Below are 22,884 nucleotides of genomic sequence, written 5' to 3'. Positions count from 1 at the left end.
ATCACATCGACATCGGCTCATCTACATCCCTACCAGGATATATTCATGAATGTTTTGACTAAGTTTTATTGACGTGTCTCCGCAAAAGCCACATCGTGACATCGACATGCACGATCGAGGTATAAACTGATCGATCCATTTCACATGACCTGATATGGAGATATCTACCAGTGGGTCTTGTTACGTCGTTGACATTGGATAAATTAACCAGGAAATCGGCAACCCGGAAATAAAATTAGTCATGTATTTATGATTCAACCCAGTTTTGAAACTGATTATTCGCCACATTTGATATATTTTTCCTCGTGTGGATGTCATTGTTGTTTTGTGGGCATTTGCTGATACTGCACCAAAACACGGTGCCTTTCGTAGCAATGGATTACCTCACGTGGGCATCAGGGGAGATGACGAGGACGAGAGTCAGGTAAGTGAGTCTATACTTATATGTATACCCATCCTTACAACAAGCGGCAGCATCAGGCAGCATCCCCACGGATGAAAGAGACACAAGTGCTGATCTCTACACTACGGACACCTTACAATCTGGACCATTAAGAGAACAATGTCATCCATTATGTTTACACATTTCGTTCAATCTGGATAGTCGTTAGCCTGGGCAATGTGGAACCGCATTATCCAGGTTCCGTTGTATGCAGTTGTGGCTGAGGTGGGTCGGACATCGTCCATGGGTTCATGCCATACTGACCGACTGACCACACAGACAAGACTTAAATCAGTTACATTTTGTTCTATTTACAAACAATGATTGTCACTATTTTCTTGAATTTCTTGCTTACATATTACGATATATACAAAACATGCAACATAATCTATTTGAGAAATATCAGAATCAAGTCATTTGTGTGATTATGTTATAATATGTGTATTTTTCAATGTTTATGTTGATAAAACATCGCACTTAAACAGACCCTCAAAAATAGATCATGTCACACTCGAAGTTCGTTATTTACACGAACAGTAACGTAATTACCACTACACAGAAACTAGTATGTGTTTCGTGATAACCGAATGTTCGTTACATGCAGAGTCGGTACAGGTGTTCGACCCGCAGTGTGACATATAAGTAACCCTCTCAACACAGGACCCTGATAACACAGGAAAGTGGCGGTACTCGTTATTGCTGACTTGCATGTTGCCCCTGTGTACGTGCTGAGTTTACAGAGAAACAGAAACAGGTCTGTAATTAGTATTTTAGTACCAGGACATCACAATGCTGTTCTCCCTGGCCCAGTGAGTAACGCAACAAACGCTGATAATCCACTTTCAGATTCAGACGGATTTCTTGATTACAGAATACTGCCATTTTGTCGCGACACCTGTCGTCTTCCGATGCAAGAAAAGTAGTTTTAACCTCATTTATCCGAACGGTTATATTTCTATATAAGTGTACTCAATAGGTCAAGAAAGCATGTGTGGATTAGCGAGGTATTGTTCTCTGTCGAAGGGGACGCATGTTACTGTTATTAGTACATGTCAATGTTTTATTTATCCAAGAGGCACAAGCTAATGTTTTGTTTATTCAAGGGCATAGATGATTTTTTATGCATTGAAGGGGCACATGGTATTATGTTATTTACTCAAGGGACACATAGTATTATGTTATTTACTCAAGGGGCACATGGTGTTATGTTATTTACTCAAGGGCCACATAGTATTATGTTATTTACTCAAGGGAACATATCACTGTTTATTTATTCAAGGGGTACATCCTACTGTTGGGTGAAGATAAGAGGCACATATTACAGCTATACTTATTCAAGGGGCACACCATGGGGCACATCTTACTGGTATTGTTTTCCTTTATTCAAGAGGCATATGATGTTGTTTGCCTATGGGTATTCTAACATTGAAGACAACTCTGTTCTAATGCGACAATGGTTGCGTGCATTTCTTCTAATGCGACAGTGTTTGTGTGTACTTGTTCTCATGTGACAATGGTTGCGTGCACTTGTTCTAATGCGACAATGGTTGCGTGCATTTGTTCTATTGCGACAATGGTTGCGTGTATTTGTTCTAATGCGACAATGGTTGCGTGTATTTGTTCTAATGCGACAATGTTTGCGTGTACTTGTTCTAATGCGACAATGGTTGCGTGTATTTGTTCTAATGCGACAATGTTTGCGTGTACTTGTTCTAATGCGACAATGGTTGCGTGCACTTGTTCTAATGCGACAATGGTTGCGTGCACTTGTTCTAATGTGACAGTGGTTGCGTGTATTTGTTCTAATGCGACAATGTGTGCGTGTATTTGTGTTGACAATCCTGTTCTATACTGCTGCTAAGAACGGAATACGTTATATCAGGAGTTCCAGTGCCAATGGCAACTCACATACAGAGTTTGAGTTAATTGTGATATTTTCTACCGGTTAGGTTGATGTCATCACATTAATGGAAATATATCACACCACATGATATTCAGTACTATTTCATACCACGACACCGGTTAATCAATCCGTATTACAATAATGTATTCAACAGTTCAATGCTTTTTGCGCGGAAGTTACTTCTGAAACTGACAACTTACCGCTCGGTTTTCCCACCCAACGCTCTCATTCATGGCAGGGTCATTGTTGCGGAAATAAATATGTCCTCTTTCTATTATTCTTCACATGAACCAACAGACACCAGCGTAGAATAGAGATATTTTTATAGCATGGGTCACTCTAAGTTTTCGGTTATGAAACAGCTCATACAGTATGAAAAAGACTGACATCGTTGACTCAAGAATTATAATTAATATTATGTACAGATTAAAATAAAAATGCCCCCAAAGAGGGTTTGGGTGATCCTGGCACAGTCAGGATCATTAAGTTCATCATCATCATCATCATCATCATCATCATCATCATCATCATCATAAACAGAGATACGATTTTAATCAATAATGTGATATTGCATACTCATAACAGCACAGACGCTAGATCTGTAATAAGTTGTTTACAAGTTTGAAAAATATAGTTGTTAGTAAATGTCTTTTAGCTTTATGTGGCAATGCATATCTCTCAATGAATGAAAATGAATGTATATTTAATGCTGTTCAATTTATTATCTATGATTCAAAAGGTTCTATATCGTGTAATAACGTCATAGCGTAATCATAGATATTCTATACCCTGCTTCTGTTCGTTCTGCCTGTCTATTGTATAATATTGTAATTGGAAGTTGTAAATATTATAGAGAGGGGGTTCTGTTGGACAGCATGTCCCAAATCCGTTTCTGTTGTGTATAGTATATGTTCAAAGCAAGTAATTATTGTCAGAACAAATATACAATTCTCATTTAATCAGCAAAACTCCTTGTACGATTTGTAGATTTCCATGTGTTCACACCCATCAGACGAGGAGTTTGTGATCCATCAACAACACACGCACATATATCGCTGCTATAGACCATACTGTTGACATACACAATCATATCAAAGACCTCTTACAAACAAGTCCAGATCGGGACAGTTCATTCGTGTATACAATAGCGATATCTACCAATGCATATATATTTTTTAACAGGAAGAGTTCGTAAAAGCAGTTCAATATAATATACTTTTCGGTTAAATGTACGACATATCTTTATACCACACTGCTGCCCTATGGGAACTTGTCTCAGTTATTTGGATTAATTCAATTACATAACTTATCATCACGCAGTTGCCGGGTTTCGAATTCAAAACTCGTGTTGACGATTCTGGTTAAAAAACGAAGTTTCCATGTTTTGCGTTTACATTCTTAACTTGTTAAAAACTTAAGCGTATTTACTGTTATCGGGTCACGCTGACCCGTTCTCCAGGGAGTCAGAGGATAAGCGGACCCGGATGTACATGGACTGTTACATATTGACCGGGAAGATTTCAATAGATACATAATAATATTTTACACCTTTTCGTTTCGCATTCAAGCCCGTCGGAGTCAAAGTCTATATATCTTGATAGATATAATAGAGTTCGACAACTATACCTGACTGACTTGCATATTGTTGAATAATGCTGGCCTATATCGAGTTGATCCCATTATAATATAAAGGTGTCATACTCTACATAAGTTATTGTTGTGTAATTTTTCAGAAATACACTACCGGACAAAGAAAGTACACCCATCTTTGATGATGGTAAAATATGAAACAAACAAGAAATTGTTATTCGAAGCAATTTGATACGGGTATTATGGTGGTGTTTTGGACTTTAAATTTGAAGTTTGTCGGACTAGTAACATTTTGATGACGTGGGTAATTTGTTGGTCTTTTGCCAGGTAGATCACTTGTCAAACGCGGTAGTCAAGTAGAGTCGCCCACGCTTCTTCTGAGGAATAGGCTTGGGCCTTTCAGACTGCGCTGTGAAAAAATATCTTTATCTCCCGCTGTATATTTCAAGCGCCTTGACCTAAATATAACATGTAGTTAAAAATTCCCCAGAAATGGTCTTGATTTAAAGTTTTTTTTATCAAACTGTGAATGTCCTGTATTGTCATGCATTATACTTGAACCAAATGTCCCAAATACAAGCGTCAGGCTGTCGAGACTAAAACATGTTGTATGATATGAAATATGTTGGCGAACGTGTAATCCAACATTGCCTTTATTGTGGGTCGGTGTGGGTCTTAGACTGTAATATGTCTGTTACTTTTTTAATCATTTAGTGGTTGTACTGATAATAATATATATGTTACATTTTTGTGTGGCCGACTTGCCAAAATATTTTTTTCTTATTAGTTGTTTATTATTCTAGAACATTTACACGGTTTTGCATGACAATGAATTCAGAGAAATAGAGCATGACAACTTGACCAAAGCGTATTGAAGTAATCTGTGTTACAATTAATGACGGAAGTATACTTTGTTAAATCATAAAATCCAGTGAGCTCCTCCTGTATAAATTGGAATGCTGGTGGATTGTATTATTTCAAAAGTTGAAAATGATTCGTTTTTGACAACATGATGATAAGGTTTAAAGGAGTGTTTATTTTTCGATAAATATCCCAAAAGAACATTTTCTTTGGATGTTATTCCCGGGTTTTGCGTTGTGTGCGAAATCTAAATTTCTCCCAAAATGGAGCTCGCTTTGTTACATTCCCAAAATATCTGAATAACATCTACTGTTTCATTTGAAACAGTAAATACAACTTGTACTGTCCACGTATCCCGTTATATTTAGAATACAGATTGCTAGCAATATATGAAACTTGAAACTGAAACCATTGTGATAATTTGATGTAAAATGATAGACGCGAGGCTCTCAAAGTATTTCTAAATATCAATCAAAACGTTCGTTCATCGAACTGATTATCCAACTGTCTTAATTAATCCAAGATATCCGTTGTAACACTGTGGTGCCCTTTGCATAACTATCTATAACCTGCATTATTGGTTATTAATTTACTTTGACACAAATATTGAAGAATTATTTAACATAACTTCATATATGCTGTTGTTTACGATATCAACGAAAAAATGGATTTATTTGGCGTTGAATAACGTAATTATGTTTTTTGCGACACGTGACCAGTGCTAGTTTTACTCAGGATTAATGACAAACGTGTCGTGGAAAGTGTGTACGAGATTAAATTTGTATTTATTTACTTAAAATCGTTTGCAATGTACATATTGTTTCTTGGTACGTTATAAGCGCATGTACATATTAATCGGGGTTTCTGGTCATGCAGTACTCGTCCTGTTCTAGATAGCGGTTCTGTACCGAACATGGCTCGTCATTCTGCTTTGAAACAAGCGGTGTGGTAATCACACATGAGTTATTCCCCTTTGACCGCATCAGCCCTTGAATTCGGCCCGAATCAGCGGATTAAATTTGAGAAATAGTCACTGGTTGTCTGTCAATGAGACATGACTGTCACGGTGTCACAACACACATGTATTGGGCTATAGGGAGGATCTGTCCCACGGTTGCTAAATGTCAGTATATAGTCATGTTATCAAAGGGTCAAGTAGATACTTACATTCGCACACGTAAGCACAATTTGATGCAGAAATTCCCCGGGTATATTCCTAGGAGAACATAGAGGTATCGTCCATATACATGCATGACTGTAACTGGAGTTAACCAGGAAGAACCGTTAGATAGAAATTACCCTTGGCATGTGATCAACGATCACTTGATAGTGGTGTGCATTGCATAGCGTGCCGATTTCTCGGAATCGCTCACCTGGGCTATGCTCGCCCACTCACTAGTGTCAGTATCAGTGCAACAGCGATAGGCATGTCAACATTCCTGTTTAGGATTTTTAAACACGTTGGGGGCGGCTTTAAGACTTAAGAAAATCTCAAACTTGCAAATTTACAATCAGTAGAGTCGATAACAACAGAGGGGTGGAAGGAGGCTTGTGGACCAATAGTAATGTGTATGGACACCAAGGGCATTACGTCAAACACCACCGCACCCCCCTGTTTATTGAAAATGGATTCTTCCTTTCGGAACGGCTACTGTTCCCACTCGGTATTGATTTGTGTTTGTTCGGCGGTATATTAATATGCACGACCTTGGGGTACGTGATTCGGGTACATGGGTGCAATATTTTATGAGATCTCGAAGCGGGTGGATTTGTGGTTTGGTGAAATTACACATACAATATCTGCAGCAATATCTTTTGCATATCTACGAGTTTCTAAGTATATTTTGATAGATGTGGTATATACCTGTTCAACTACATCATGATATTTCCATTTTTCTGTACCCATAGAGCAAAAGAGTTGCATTTTGATTCAGAAAAATAGAACACGTGAAAGGTCAAGCCCGAAGAGAGGTCAGTGGGAGTCGAACTCAGAACCATCGAATGCTTGCACTCCTGCACAACACCACCAGGCCACGTGATCTAGTCTGACCTTGGGACAACGTTATTTTGACCGGCGGTCAAACGTTGGGCCAACGTAAGTGATGACGTTGGCCCTACCTCTGACTGCCATCTAGGCAGAAACCACCACCCAGAAAGACAGGTTGACAGGTGTTTTCATGCTGTCTTTTTCAAGTATGAGGTAAAAATGAAATATGTAGGTGACACCGTGTGTGTGTGTCTGTGTGTGCAAATATTACATAACCAACTTCGATATATGAATTATTTTGTTTTAAATTGTTGTCACTGACCAAAACTGTGTTGCTGTTGTAGTAACAACAGAAGCAGTAGAAGTTGCAGTGTTGCTGTTGCAGCAGTGGAAGTTGCTGTTTTGCTGTTGTAGCAGTAAAATTATATGGTGTTGATGTTTAGTGTGTGCGCGCGCATGTGCGTGCGTGCGTGCGTGCGTGCGTGCGTGTGTGTGTGTGTGTGTGTGTGTTTCGCTATCAATACACTACACTACACTACACTGACCTAGCTGTAAAATTATGTTTCTAGGTTTGTCAGCACCATACCCGTGCTCATGGGTTTCACCGAAGTGGTAAACGTCTCAGACCTGCATCACTTCGGGCTTTCCTCCTAAATTAAGTTGACACGCCGCGATATAACTGGAATACTGTTAAGCCCAACTCACTCACCTTGCTGTAAAGTCAGAACTGTGGTTCTAGCCATTACGAGATTGTATTCATAAAAATGCCATATTTTGTTGTGTTTGCAAGACAACAAAGAGTGTGTGCACTGGTGAGCGATTCATGTCTTTAAAAATCCCTGCTTTCATCGTCGTCGTATGTTGTACAGCTGTGGTTGTGTGTTTGTCATGCAGTCGACGTCCACATGTCACTTCCGGCAACATGTGGTCAGCGTCCCGGGATTGATATAAGTGCAGATGTACTGGTGCTGTTTTTGTAGTGTGACTGTGCAGACTCTGCAATATGCTGCACATAAAGTGATCATTCTTTCGAAATCGATATACGCATACTTTATTCTCCGTTATAGTGTAGCAGGTGACATAAATCTATTTCTTTCATAACGCATGCGATTATTAACCACAGCACTTCATGACCTTGGCTCTGTGGTAGTAGGGCACGTAGGTTCGAATCCGATTCTCTCTGGTTGTATTCACGGTTTGTCAGCGCCAAACCCGTGCTCCTTGTAAGCGTCTAAGACCTCAATCACTACGGGAATTCACTACGGCTTCATAGAGGTGAGGTGAAATGGGGTTTAACGTCGCGTGCAAGATTATTGCACTTATATAGCGACGTGCATGTACGTGTGTGTGTTTGTGTGGCTGCTTGTACTAATCCGGACTGATGCCGATTTATAGTGCTAGCACACTGAGATACCATGCCGCAGTTTAACATGAATATCCCACTGAGACACAGTATACTGACTCCGAGCCGACCAGTGCTTTTGTATTGATATTCCATTTAACCTTATGTGAAAATACTATTAACTGTAATACATGTAATCAACCGAAAGTTTCTTTTTCATTTGTGTGTACTGACTATCCTTAATTCTGATTTTGATAAGTGACATTTATTACATAACGCTGATCATGCAAATACTTCGGGTAAGGCTACCAAAGTTGTGAAAACTTGTCCCCAAACTTGTGAATAAAATATGTCTAAACAAAAATCAAATGTATCTACAGCAGTATATTACAACTCTCCGTAGGAGGTATGCGACATATTTATAAGCCCCAAGAATAAAGTTATATATGTAATAGTCCAGCTGGGACAGAAACGCCCAAACTGTTATCATTTGGCGAATTAAACCGCGTCAAAGCACTGGCCTCACTCATCGCCGTCCACGCATCTACAGTGGGTGAGTGAGTATGGTTTTACGCCGCTTTTAGCAATATTTCAGCATTATCACGGCAGGGGACACCAGAAATGAGCTTCACACAGTGTACCGTGGAATCGAACACGGGCCTTCAGCGTGACGGGCGAACGCTTTAACCACTAGGCTACCCCACCGCATCTACAGGACACTCGCTCAGTGAAAGCGCAAAATAAAACGCTCTTGGTAATAAACAGTTTAATCCATCTCTGAAACTCATACAAAAATCAGCCACTCGTCAAATATCGCAATCCAAACTAAATATTTGCATATACATAAACAACGTCGCCCCGGGCGATTAATATCACTGTGTAATGCGGTAACAACTCCCTTGTTACAAAATAGAGGATTTGAATGAGGTACAGTTATTTGTAAACAGCAGCACAACTAACTACAAAAGTCACTAATCATTAGTGAGATCGGCCAGGAAATGGCGATTGTCGAGGTTGTAGATCACGGAGGCTTCATCTCCCGGTAGTGCGGGCTCAAAGTCATTTGAAAGCAGGTTCACGGAGGTTTCGACAGGAAGAAATTTCTTCGTGTCGTCCTGAAAGAAGTCGTAGAAACTCTCATCTTCGGACGTGGTGTTTGAGATGGCTGGGGAAAATGAACCACATCGGCCATTTTGAGGAGGTGTCACGTGACCTTTATGGCATGCGCGTGTGAGCATGTGATGGACGAGCATGGCCTCAAGTCGGCGCTTCTCCTCTCGCAGTTCAGCCACTTCCTCTTCGAGTTTTTGTCGCTTGTTGCTTTGCTCTGAGAATAACTGAAAAAGAAATGACAGTGAATACTTGTATGTCAGAGACGGGACACAAGGTGTGGTAATATACACAAGACTTCAACCAATTCTTGTTTCCAAAACGATTTAAAAAAGAACATGAGAAATCCGAGACATTTTTTAACCCTTTTCCCTGGTGTCTTCGATGTTCATAAAAAAACATATGTTATAAAGTTTTTATTAGCTTTTCGAATTTCGGGTTATTTGAGACTTATTTACATGTTGGAATTAATTGAAAATGTCAGTGTGACTCTGACGAACCAATGATCATAATAGGTACGGCCCAAGATTCGAACCAACGACCATCGGATCCGGTTGATTGTAAGGGACGCAACTCTGCACATCGTATTGCTTCGCTTTGTACATTATTTTCATCAACATTTTATATTGGTTAGTATCAAAGAGATTGCGATGGAAGGGCTAATCATAGCGTTGATGTAAGCGGCCTGTAAGTGAGGGGGTCGGGAGCCGGAGTACCTGCAGGAACGTCTCTTGCTCCTGGCGTTTCTTCTTCCGGCATCTCTGAGCTGCCACTCGGTTCTGTGCACGTCTCCGCTCCTGCTTCGCCACCTCGTCCGCCGTCAGCTGCAGACAGACACCACACACGGTGAGTGAGTGGGTGAGTGAGTGGGAGGCTGGTGCGTGGGAAGGAGGGTGTGGGGGGGGGGGGGGGGGAATCATTGACATCATGAGTAGTAGTAGTAGTAGCATCGCACCCGACGGCGTTAATCGATTACCTACAGTCTGCCGTCATACCCTGGATAGTTGAACACACACACTACACACACACACACACACACACACACACACACTACACACACATATACTACAAACACATACACAACACACATATATACTACCCACACATTACACCTACACTACACACATATATACTACACACATATACTACACACACACTACACATACAATACACACACACTACACATACATTACACACAGATATACTACACACATATACTACACACACACTACACATACAAGACACACACACACTACACCCACAATACACTACACATACATTACACACAGATATACTACACACACACCTACACTACACAAACACACACACACATGTTAAGTACCATAGCGACTGTATTAGTAAATATTGACACAACAACCGCCTCGTGTTGACAGTGGACAATTGTGCAGGCGAAAACCTCATCCTGTCATCTCTTCAACATTTCGACTCCCGAGACAACACAAAGAGAGAACCTCTCAAGTGTCCTTCCACGGAAGAATAATGAGTATTCTTGTTTATTGGGCCTCTCTGTTCATCCTCCGTGTCGATGTCTTATTTCTGGTTTCGAAATTAATTTATTTATGAAGGGGGAGGAATAACGGCTTTATTCAACAGCAGTCCGGTGGGGCGTGTCGGCGTCCTGCTGCTGCTGGTGGTGGCGGTGATGATGATGAAGAGTCTGAAGGTTTCAATTCCGCGTATTGATGGAACGGTTGAAGTCCTTCCATTGTGAATAGTTATGTGAATTATTTATAATCATACATTAATTTTTCTCAAGCAATGATATTAGCGTTTCTTATCTGCGTAGATTGTGTTTTAATGCGTAGTCAGGTTTGAGAAAACAACATTGTGGATTACTTTTGTTCATGTCTGTAAATGTACTATGATAATGAACACTAGACGGTGAATTTAATGAAATATTGACGAGTCAATCACTTCGCCAAGATAAAACATGTTTTAGAGAAATGAGTGATTTCAGTTATTAGCATTAAATTACCAAAGACTGGGAAACAGAAGCTACTACTGCTACTCCTGCTGGTGCTACTATTATTATTATTATTTTTATTACTACTACTACTACTACTACTACTACTACTACTACTACTACTACTACTACTACAAAAACTGACCCGTGAAGATTCCGGGGTAGAACAGGTCTTCAGCAACCCGTGCTTGCTGTAAAAGATGACTATGCTTGTCGTGAAAGGCGACTAACGGGATCGGGTGGTCAGACTCGCTGACTTGGATGATACATGTCATCGATCGATGCCCATGATGTCAATCACAGGATTGTCTTGTCCAGACCCGATTATTTTACAGACCGCCGTCATAGCTGGAATATTGCTGAGTGCGGCGTTATACAACAAACAAACAAACAAACTACAGAAGCTGCAGCTGCTACTACTACTACTACTACGACTACTACTACGACTACAACTGCGACTGCTGATAATCGTGATGGTGCTACTATTACTACTACTGCTACTACTACTACTACTACTACTACTACTACTACTACTAGTGTTCAGCATTATTACTATATTATTTTCATACCGCACTAAAAGTACAAAAGACGAGACAACGAGTCAATGGTACCTCATACACCGTCGAGCGAGTCTCCTCGTGGGTTATCTCCCCTTGACCGCTCGACAGTCGCCTCAACATGATCGCGGCTCGCAACTCTTCCTTCAGGATGGGGGTAACTTGATGCATGCGACACGCCTCATCTACGGCCTGCTGCAGACGGGGGTCGGGTTTGGCTTGTCCGGGATGAGGCAGATTGGCTGTCAGGATATCATGGGTGTGGTCATTCTGAGACGAACGCCGTGTGTCCGAGTCGCTCATTGTGATCGTGTGCGTCTGAAGTGAAAGGTGCGAACAATGTACAGCTAAATGAAGACACGGTAGGCACGTGACTTGCAATAACTCTCTGAAATTAAAATGCTTGGGGAAAATAGAATGTCACACATGATGACAGAGGGGTTGAAATTGTGTAGTTTTTTACAACCAATTTTTTTTCCAATATCTTAATTTATAATTATCTCACGTACAATGCCTGTGTCTCTAACACTCACACAATGGAAGCATTGTCACACACACACACACACACACACACACACACACACACACACACACACACACACACACACACATGCACGCACGCGCGCGCACACACACACAGTTGAACGTGTCACGTGACAACAGCCACATCATAAAGTCATCAAATGCACTTGAAGATACCGAAAGAAAACATAAATCCACATTACTTCCTACAATGAAACGATTTGCTAAATGCACTAACTAGTCAGAACAGAATTAAATGAAACCAGAATATGAACAAATATAATTATAGTGCGGCATATGCCTATTCTCAAGGACGATGCTGATGGGCAGACGGTGAGGTCGGATCACAGGTTGTCATTGCAAGTCGATCAGTACACCAGATACCCGGCTGTGCTATACAAGTTACAAGGATAATAATACATCTGTCTGCCTTGCTCGAGTGCACAATGTTAATATCATAAGAAGCATAAACATACGATCTCATTTTGAATTTAAACTGTAGTCCAATACTTTTCTGCTCATTAAAAATATATCTCGGTTAATATGGTCGGAATACAAGGAGTTCGTTAAGTACATTGACACACGTGTTTAGTTCAAAATAAATTCAGCCTCTGTGTGTGTCTTTAAACATTTTCCTGTTGTGAGTTATCATAATGTGACGTCACCAGACGCTGATGTGTCGAGATAAAGCTTGGAAACGTCTGTAGTTTAAAGATGAGGTGATAATGGATTCTTATAGGAATTAATTAATTTAGAAATGGGGAACGGATACTACAGATGTGTTGATAGGTGATAGTTTCTTCCATTTGGGTCAGTTTTTTTATATGAATGAAGGTAAATATAAATGATATGATATTTGAAAGTTACAGAGAGTATTATTTGGTGTGGAAAAGTGTGTGTCCACCGACGAAATAATACTCAATTATCTTCTAGTTGTGGTAAATTATTATGTGTATAAATGTAAAATTCTTGAAAAGATCTGTACATTTAAAAACTTTGCTAATGAGTTAGAGTTCCATGTACAATTGATTAACAAACATAGTAATGTAGTGATGTAATGATAGAGCGAATATCAGAATCTTTGCCCAAGTAATGTCTACGAAGTTTGCACATTCTATGACCCGTGTAGCGTCTGGTGTAAAATCGTGGCACCAAAACTAAAAATGGTTGTAATTATATCAAGTATAAATGGTGTCGAGTACCCGTTGCTAGGCACTGCCTCCGATAGTGATGTAGTGGTAGTGCAGATAGTTACAGCAACAGCTGTACCGGGGTATGTATACTGACCACTGACCACAGGGCAGCTGTTCGCTGGGAGGTCACGATCATGTGGATTGGGGAAAAGATAGAAATCGAATTAAAAAATGCAGGTAAGATAAGATAAGATAATATTTTATTGTTGTGTCACACGGCATATGCTACATTGGAATTAAAACAATTATCACAGAAATATATATGGTCCGGCCTAAAGGTCTATGAGACACAATATTAACTTGATGAAACAATAGGACATATTATGAATAGTGGTTAAAATGTTTGCAGAAACAAACATACCTCGTCAACCATATTAATTCAATTCAACTAGGAGTATTTATACTTAGGGAACTCATGAGAGGGATTTCCTCCGCTTAAACACAGTGTTCACGACAGCGGCAAGGACAAACGATCAGTCATCACGCTGCGTTAAAAGGGCAAATTGATCAAATGGAGCCATGTCAACAAACAATGGATTAACAAAAGGCTTGATGAAGTAAACACGATCTTATATCAGAATAGAATTATAGTTAACTAAAAATTGAGCTTCATCTTCACACAGGTAGAATAGTTCTGTTAGGTGTGTGTGTGTGTGTGTGGGGGGGGGGGGGGGGGGGGGGGGGGTCTAAACGATGGCCGTATTGTGCGTGACGGCAATAGGCTCTTAATAATTGTTAAAATAAAATTTCAAGGCGTTAGCAAAAGATAGCTTAATGTTATTTCTGTACTCCTCTCACTACTGGACATATCGACAGCTATCTTTCACAGGGTTCATTCAACTGCTAATGAGGCGGTTCTGGGGCACCTTGTCTTGCGTGTGAACATCGACAGATAACTAGACATACAAGATGGATATCAATATAGAATCTACCTGACCCTGATGGAGACTATTGCGCTATAGATACAGGGTCATTGCCATAACAGACACAGCAGTCACACAACATGATTGGACGTCAAAGAAGAATGAGAATATTTATACTCGCGAAACCTTGTCGGTGCTGGGTCTTTCAAATTCCAATTACCTACGAACTACTAGAGTGGATAACACAAATGTGTGAACGAAATTTATAGCTCCAGTAGAACCAACTACCACATTTATAACATAACGACTGGTGATTGTACATTTCTCGATGACACACATGTTGGTGTGGATTCAGAATACGCACAAGTATCTGTACCGCAACTCGTTTCTTTAAAACGATTGAAATAAATAATTAGTAAAGTTGAAATGGGAGCCGAGTTTTTTAGCATTTCACCTTTTTCAGACAGTATCTGTATGTTACAAAACACAATTTGATATCATATTTATAAACCCACCTCTATGCAACACAGATCTCTATTTACATTTCACTGAATATCATATTAAAAAAGCACAAGTTTCATCGATTTCTGCAATTTCAAAAATACCTGCTTATATAAATGAATGAGCGAATGAGTTAAATTAGACAAATCGTTACTACATGGGATATCTATTTTTAAAGATAAAAAACAGTACAAGATAGTTACCCGCTTGCTGACATATTATTTGTCCATACCACTTATAATGTTTTTTATTTGACAGAACCACTCCGTGCTCGTGGGTTTCACCAAGGCGATAAACGTCTAAACCCAACATCACATCGGGCTTTCCTCCAACATCAAGCTGTAACCATATAACTGAAATACTGAAACAGCGTTAAACCAACTCACTCACTCGATCGCTATACCACGAACCTGTCATAGCACCCAGACTGCCTCATGTCGACAGGGAATTCACATATAACATCGGAAATAGAAATAAATAGATACAAGTATGAAATTATTGGCCATAGACAATCAGAAATTGTGCTTTTACGCAAACAAAAAACTCGTGAATATGAGATCAAAATTATGGACGAGCATTACAATGAATTAATACTTTAAACACAAACAGCATATCACGAGCTTACAGTGTAACAAACAACAACATGCCTACATGGTTACATTGTAATTCAAAACCATAAATATATTATGCCAACAGCCGACTTGACAATGCATGCAACACATGCATTATGCACCGGGCTTTATACATAGATTCAAATAAATCATTATGATGTACACATACGCACTGTCGATTTAATACTCTGAGGTCATTCAGTGCATTTCATCATCCTACTCTGGGGTGAGCGAGTACTTTTCGATCGCCCGGGATTTGCTTAATTAATGTAATTTGTGTATAAAAGATCAGCTTCGCAGTCTATCCAGTCAGATGTAGGCACGCACCGATAAACTGTACCCTACGACCAAACTGTACTGCCTAAATATTATGTGGTTATATATTCACTGGCGGTTGTTTACGACGGAATGTGTCGACACGGTCGGTTGTATATAGCAACACGCCCATAGACAACAGCTGATTGAGCCGTGTGTATTTCAAGAGACAAAGGTTCTGCGCATCAACATACATATATTTTAAACCTTTCTGTTGGGTAGAATAGTGGTAATTGTTCCATTACACGGCTATGGAAACGAATTAAACATGGCAACAGCATTTGAGTTCTGTCCATATTGTAAGCACTGATTATAACAGTTAATATGTGTCTCCATGGCGGTGATATAAACGGTCGGGATGACATTAGCATCACGTGACCTATATTGATTCTGTAAAGTAGAAATCTGCTAAACGTACATATCTCATTGATATTCATGAAGGCGGATTTCGAGCATCAGCTATGAATCAAATATTTCATTGCGCCTCGAACTATTAAACAACATGAGCGTTATGAGAAATAATGTTCACCCGTGTCCATAAATAATCTCGTTGCTGTGGTTTATAGGCCTTCATATTCAGGCGAAATGGACCGTCATGTTGTGTATATCTCTATATTACATTGTCACAATATATGTCGCCCTACTAACACACTGACCCACAAATCTGCGGGACGTCATTAATATATTATTCCTTTATGAAAAAAGGTAATATCTGATAAATGACAATATTAACGATACCGTGTGTTATTGATAAAAACACTGATACTGACATTAACCGCGTTTTATTGTCTCAGTAGCAGCGAGAACAACAGTATGAAATGTGCATGAAATCTACACGGACATTTCGCGTGAACCAGGTCAGATTGCGCGGTCACCGTGCGAAACAATAATATATAACTTATATTGTAATTTCCCATGTATTCACGGTAATGAACCAGACAATGCACCCCACAAAACGCTTTATTCTTTTAATTGCCCCAAATGAAATTGCAGTTTTGTCTCTGACAAAAATAACCAGAGAAAATATGATATTGTCGGAGAATATTTTCGAAGACGTTTAAAATTAAACGAAATAAGTGCTTCACACAAGGGCATATATTACGCCTATACGCGAAATTATCGTTGGCTCAATTTATTGCTTTATAAATATATATATAGTGAACAAAAAGGTTAGTGATCGTGAATGTTTTGAGGGAATGTTTTTTGTACTGAAGACTGAACCCACAATTTCATGAAAAAATGTCAAAAAAATATTCAAGATCCCGACCTTTTACTGTTCAGTATGTGTTAAACATTTCTAAAAAACTTCATCACGCCGGGAAACTTTTTCAAATATTTGAGACATCATGTAAATTCTTTTTTCTTCCTGTTGCAGCAACGTTTCATTGTATTCAACATTGTTCTCCCTAATTGCGGAATGAAGGCGCGACTTAAAGGATCTTGTACATACTTCATGTGATAAATGCAATGTATAAATGTTAATATCCCTAAGACGTCGGTGCGTCACTTGGTGTAGGTCGGGTAATATCATAGAACATCCTGAAGACTAATAACAGTCTACACAGTCACAGTTATTATAATCTTACCTCACGAAATAATACAATGCAATAGAATTTGAATGTGAGCCCCTACTTACAGTTACGAGAGGGTATAAACAATATACCAATTACGTACAATATAGAGAATCTCACCTGAGTGTCTTTTGATATCAAATATATCAACACGAGTTGATAAAAGTGGAAACATTCCGAGGCTTGCCGAGGATTTTTGCCACTTTTATCAACGAGTGTGAGATTTTATTTATCATCCAACATCATTCTTCAAACTTTTTTCAGTTTGTAGACAGTAATTAGCAGTGTGTCTTCAGTGTAAAAAAGTACTGCTAACAGCTTCAGTAGCAGAGCCATTAGTGATTTCATTTGATTGTGACGTCAATGGTCTGCAAAGCATTGTGATGCAATTTCATTGCAGCGATATCTACAGTGTAGATATCGCTTGATTTCATCCAAGCGATATCTCCCGTGGGAGCCAGTTTTGGCTGATAAATATACATCGCACTGGCCAAGCGTCAACAATAAGGGTGGAACCAGGGGGAAGACATATGATGCTGAACGCCAGTGTGACGATATGACTCTAATGTGACTGTATGACTCTAATGTGACGGTATGACTCTAATGTGACTGTATGACTCTAATGTGACTTCATGAGAGAGTATTGTTTTACGCCGCTTTGGGCAATATTCCAGCAATATCCTGGCGGGGTACACCAGAAATGGGCTTCACAAATCGGAATCGAACCCGGGTCTTCGGCGTGACGAGCGAACGCTTTAACCACCAGGCTACCCGACCGCCCGTTAGTCACCATGGAGTCATGGTTAAAAATGTATTTGGCAAGGTCGCACACCGTATTCCCAAGAAATATTTTATCAGTTCTCGCACAGGCCTTGGGGTCAGATCTTCACGGTGTCGGAACGGGAATTGAATTATTTATTTTTTTGAGTAGAAGCCTGACATTAAATAAGGACTGGGGACTGGGACATCGAATAGCTAGAATCGCTGAAGCAAGTCAGACGTTTTGGCTGCAGTTTGTAAAAGTGGACACGTATGGCTGAAGGAGTTAAAATTCTAACCCAGGGCTCACAGGCGAAACAAACTACCCCACTATGTTATATTTAATAGTGTGTTGTTGAAGACTCATACTACTAGTGATCTGATAACAGGTTCGGCTGAATGATGCGCGGCTGTGGTCGTCTCTGCCGTGATGACAGTGGTGCATGTAGGTTGGTCTGGTACTAGTTTTATCGTCGTGTACCCGGGGCACCTGGCTATCTCACCTGTCATCAGATCGATTAAACCCACGCAAGAAAATTGCCAAACTGAGTCACAGGTTATAGAGGACCTTGAGTTTTGATTGAGACACCCACGTTTAAAAAGCCCCAAGTGTGTCATCATATACTGACAGCGTTTTACGCCGTCCCGTGACCCCGCCCACTGTTTGTCGTCTACTCAACCTCATCGATTGAAAATCATTTTTTGTAATTGACACATCCAGCTGATGTCAAGTGATGTATATTTCTGCCAGTCACTGTCGACAGGTGTTCATATATCAAACGCCTCATGATGAATGCACGGGACTATGCGAGACAACATCGCATTGTGTACTGTACGGGAGTTACAATAATAATAATATGCATAAGAAATATGTTCAAGATAATACTCTTATAGAAACACTATACAACCATTTTAGAATACAATTCTTAAACGCGGCTGTGTTGTGCTCCCGATAAATGGAATATATATATAACATTGGTTGCTGTGTACAGAAAGAATGCATGCATACGTATTGAAATGTTTAAACAAGTGCTTGACCCGGTGTGCGCGCGCGCGTGCGTGTGTGTGTGTGTGTGTGTGTGTGTGTTTAGGTGTTTAGGTGTGTGGATGGAGGGTGGTATACTTCAGTCAGAGCAAAACATACAATCTTTTTTTCTTTTATGGGGTGGTAGGGGTGGGGACTATTCAGTATTTATAAAACCCCTGAGCAAATTATTTACTCAGCAATATCGGCGACATGATTAGTTTTGGGGGAATCAAACAGCAAATAATCTCCCCAACCCTCCGAACTCCCAGAATATCATATGGTCGGGCCCCCAAATCTCCCTAGAGGACACGAGGGTCACTCGACCATGGAACTTGTTATTGATAGTGAGTTAGTCTGTCTTACAGACCCTGATACAAATATGAATCAAATACAGCCCATGCAAGTTTTATGTTTGGCAAGTCTAGATTACTGCAGTATCTGAAAATGAAGAGAATCACTGGGCTCCCTTTTTATTATATTTTTATTAAGATAACTGAACACCTGGGTTTTTGTGTACGATATGTTCATTTCAGAGACTAGATGTTAGTCTAATAGTGAGTGAGTATTGCGTTAAACCAGTGGTGTTGCGAGTGAGTGCGTGAGTGAGTGAGTGAGTGAGTGAGTATGCTGTAAGCTTCTGTTCGGGTTAGGGTTGGACTAAGTATGTATGGGAGGTAGTTCCTGACGCTGAATCTTGTTAATACGAGGCACGGAGTGTGGAGCGCTGAGTGTGCAGATCAACTGGTTGAATACAGAAATGGCGGCGGTAAACCGAAAACCGGATTGACTGCAATAAAGGTGTCGGGTGTCAACACAAATTTGGGTTGACTACAGGTGTCGGGGGGTAACAAGCACATGGGTTGACTACAGGTGTCGGGGGTAACAGGTACCTGGGTTGACTACAGTGAGGCTACCGGGTGTTAGAGACTGGGTTGACTACAGGTGTCGGGGGGTAACAGGCGCCGGGTGTAAACCCACTACATGTGGTTGTATGTGTGTGTGTGTGTGTGGGGGGGGGGGGGGGGGGGGGGGGGGGGGCGCTGGTTGTGGCTGTCCCACGAGGGCACTTATTGCCAGGAATGCGCACACAAAGTGCAGACGAACATCAAAACCACCTGCAGCCTGGCTGGCATCTGCCGTGACAGCACGGTGTATATACTTAGTGCATCCCCCTCCACCACCCACCCCCCATCATGTACTACCGAGTCCGAGGCTGCAACAAGTAACTGTCAACTTTAAACTGTCAGGCGTGACGGTAAATATAACGGGACAGACAAAATAAAATCCTCATCCTCATCCTCATCTTCATCTTCCAATAATTTCCTAATTCGGGTAAACGAGGCTCCTCAATTGTTTATCCTTATCCAAAATATATTAGTTCATGATACTGATCAGTTAGGGTCAATTTCTACCTAAACACGTCCTTCCGATGAGGAGAATTTCATATAAACGTGTTGCGGCAGTTGGCAGTAAATAGGTCAAGTATTGATGCACATGTACTGGCAAAACTGGTCAGGGTTAGGGAATAATTATAAGGATGGATATCCTAATTTATGTTGAGAAATATACATCATGATCATAATGTATCCGGGAGGAAGGACATTCAGCTGGGCATTGTGCAGCTTCGGGTTTTGAAAGTTAAAACAACTGACATTTATGTCTACAATTTAATTACGCCCTAGCTATCATTTTACTGTTTATGAATGATAATTGAGGGCGTCCGATATCAGTGTTAATATCACGCTAGCATCTGGCCGAACACAGAGCAGAGAGCTTTCGTTTGAGAAACCGCATATGACGTCAATAGCATTGTTAATTTCAATCATTACAGGAAAAAGACACTGCGATGGTAAACAATGATTATTGTATCGGTAGATATGATGAAAACAATGATCCATTATCGTCTTGATTGACAGTAATGGACATGAGTAATCAATTTCAAACAGAGCTACTCGTGTCTCCCGACGTGTAAAGATTCCGCACTGTTACAAGTATGACCAGGCACGATGTATATACGGCTTTAGAGAGGTCGAGGAGTGCAAGCGAGCGGCCCAGTGCTCTTCCAAAACCATCATCACTGACGAATATGCAAATTAGAGCTACGCGCACGTGTGTTACCTTATTTTCATCCATAAATGTCGGGTCATGTGGCAACACCTTCATGTCCGATTTTTTTCATAATTATGTTCATATATTATGCTTAACAGTCCGTCCATGACGTAATTTGGTCCAGATTTAAACAAAAGCACACTTGTTTTACGAATTTAAGACAACGTTTATACATTTCGCAAGAGAAAAAAGTTGTAGGCTGCCTTTTATCAGTATATAGCATACATATTCTGTGCCCTACTTACACAGAGCGACAGCGGACAAAGTGTCTGGCAATATGCCATCTTTGTTCGTTTCAAAACAGAAATCGACACCAGCTATGAACATGGAAATATACAAATATAAAGTATTGTTTACGTTATTTCTTTCCGATATATGTGTAGGGATAATTACTGTAGAAGTGATCAAGCAGGTGCGGATGTGAGCTTATTCTGCCTGATCACAAAGCTGCGATTGTGGTGACCGATGGAATGACTCACAAGAGGAAATTGACGTGCAAGTTGGTGAAATGTACATGTTCATATGTCATCTGTGAAGCATGACTGATTGCTAATGAAGACGTCAAATGTGTCTACATTGCACAGCTAGGACTCAAGCAAATCGTAAGAATACCACACATGAAATCAGATAAATATTACCGAGTAATAATAGACATATAGGGTATCAACTTGCAAATGAATATATTGTTTATACTGTATTTCCAGACGTATTTATATAATGTTTGGATAAATATAGCTTCGAAATTACATGCAGTGTATTATGAATGTATGTGGTATTCAATGTGACAAATTATAAATGTGTCGACTTAATTAATAAGTAAACCTCTCTCAGACAGTCGTACCACGCGCTTCCAGCGAGGACAAACACACCAATCCATACCCAATAAAAGTAAGATCATTAAATATCGCTTTCGGACATTTTCACACTATCCATTGGGATATATACTTCATCAGAAATTGACATGGATAATATGTGCACAATAGATCACAAAGGTACGAGAATACTCTCAAAAAGCGCAGACATCTGCATGTAATATTATCAATACGAGTTCAATAAACACAACAGAAGTGAGTCTACGATACCTTTAAAATATCCTGGAGCCTGGCTGGTGTTTCCGCGACCGTTTCAACACTCCAACTGAAGCGTACTGCTTGCCGAGACCTGTTATATACAAGCTGTCAATCATCGGCACGCGAGCCACAGTCGACAACGCCCCTCTGACCTATTTAGTCAACGGCTATGACGGGTTTGTTTGACTTATTTAAAAGCCCCATCGCCGCATTTTGTTACCGCCAGGTATACGGCTCGACTGTAACGACAATACAGACGTAAATATTGATTGATAAACTGTCGCACATTGCGCAGCCCACCTGAACGTAGAAACCAGACCGCAGCGACCATACTTATTACTAATCACTATAAATAGCGCAGCAGGGGAATCCCCTCTCCGAGCGACGGAGCGGCTTGTCTGGTGTCAAGGCTACAAGACGGGCATTATCAAATTGCGCTGTCGTCGTGTGTGTCTCTCGCTAAATATTAATAATGATGTATCGTGGGCGCATTAAACTCTTGCAAGACTCCATATATGGTACTGGTGTAAAAGGAAAAAAGTGCGTGAGGAAATTGCGCTTCGACAT

At 40.3% G+C, this 22,884-nt stretch overlaps 2 protein-coding genes across 3 annotated transcripts in view; both read right to left on the bottom strand.

Annotated features, from left to right (window-relative positions):
* LOC139442980 (uncharacterized) overlaps positions 1-6,052 on the bottom strand; it is a 38,902-nt gene extending 32,850 nt beyond the window's left edge. Inside the window, exon 1 of the mRNA XM_071223910.1 lies at positions 5,964-6,052. The gene's annotated coding sequence lies outside the window, so the exon portion shown is untranslated. The remainder of the gene's footprint in view (positions 1-5,963) is intronic.
* Positions 6,053-8,882: 2,830 nt separating this feature from the next.
* Positions 8,883-22,543, bottom strand: LOC139442753 (protein FosB-like). Of its 2 annotated transcripts, XM_071223644.1 has the most exons (4): positions 22,330-22,536; positions 11,831-12,094; positions 9,952-10,059; positions 8,883-9,462 (listed from the first exon to the last, which is right to left on the bottom strand). In XM_071223644.1, exons 2-4 carry the CDS (start codon positions 12,077-12,079, stop codon positions 9,097-9,099), a joined length of 723 nt encoding a protein of 240 aa, XP_071079745.1. In that variant the 5' UTR covers positions 12,080-12,094; positions 22,330-22,536; the 3' UTR covers positions 8,883-9,096. The 2 variants fall into 2 exon arrangements, with proteins under 2 accessions (XP_071079745.1, XP_071079746.1); XM_071223645.1 differs by lacking the exon at positions 9,952-10,059 and having other exon boundaries at positions 22,330-22,543.
* Between the last annotated feature and the right edge of the window lie 341 nt (positions 22,544-22,884).

This window comes from Haliotis cracherodii, unplaced genomic scaffold, assembly GCF_022045235.1.
Source record: "Haliotis cracherodii isolate W230 unplaced genomic scaffold, xgHalCrac1.p SCAF_5, whole genome shotgun sequence".
Taxonomy (NCBI): Eukaryota; Metazoa; Mollusca; class Gastropoda; order Lepetellida; family Haliotidae; genus Haliotis; species Haliotis cracherodii.
This window is presented reverse-complemented; position numbering and strand designations above follow the sequence as displayed.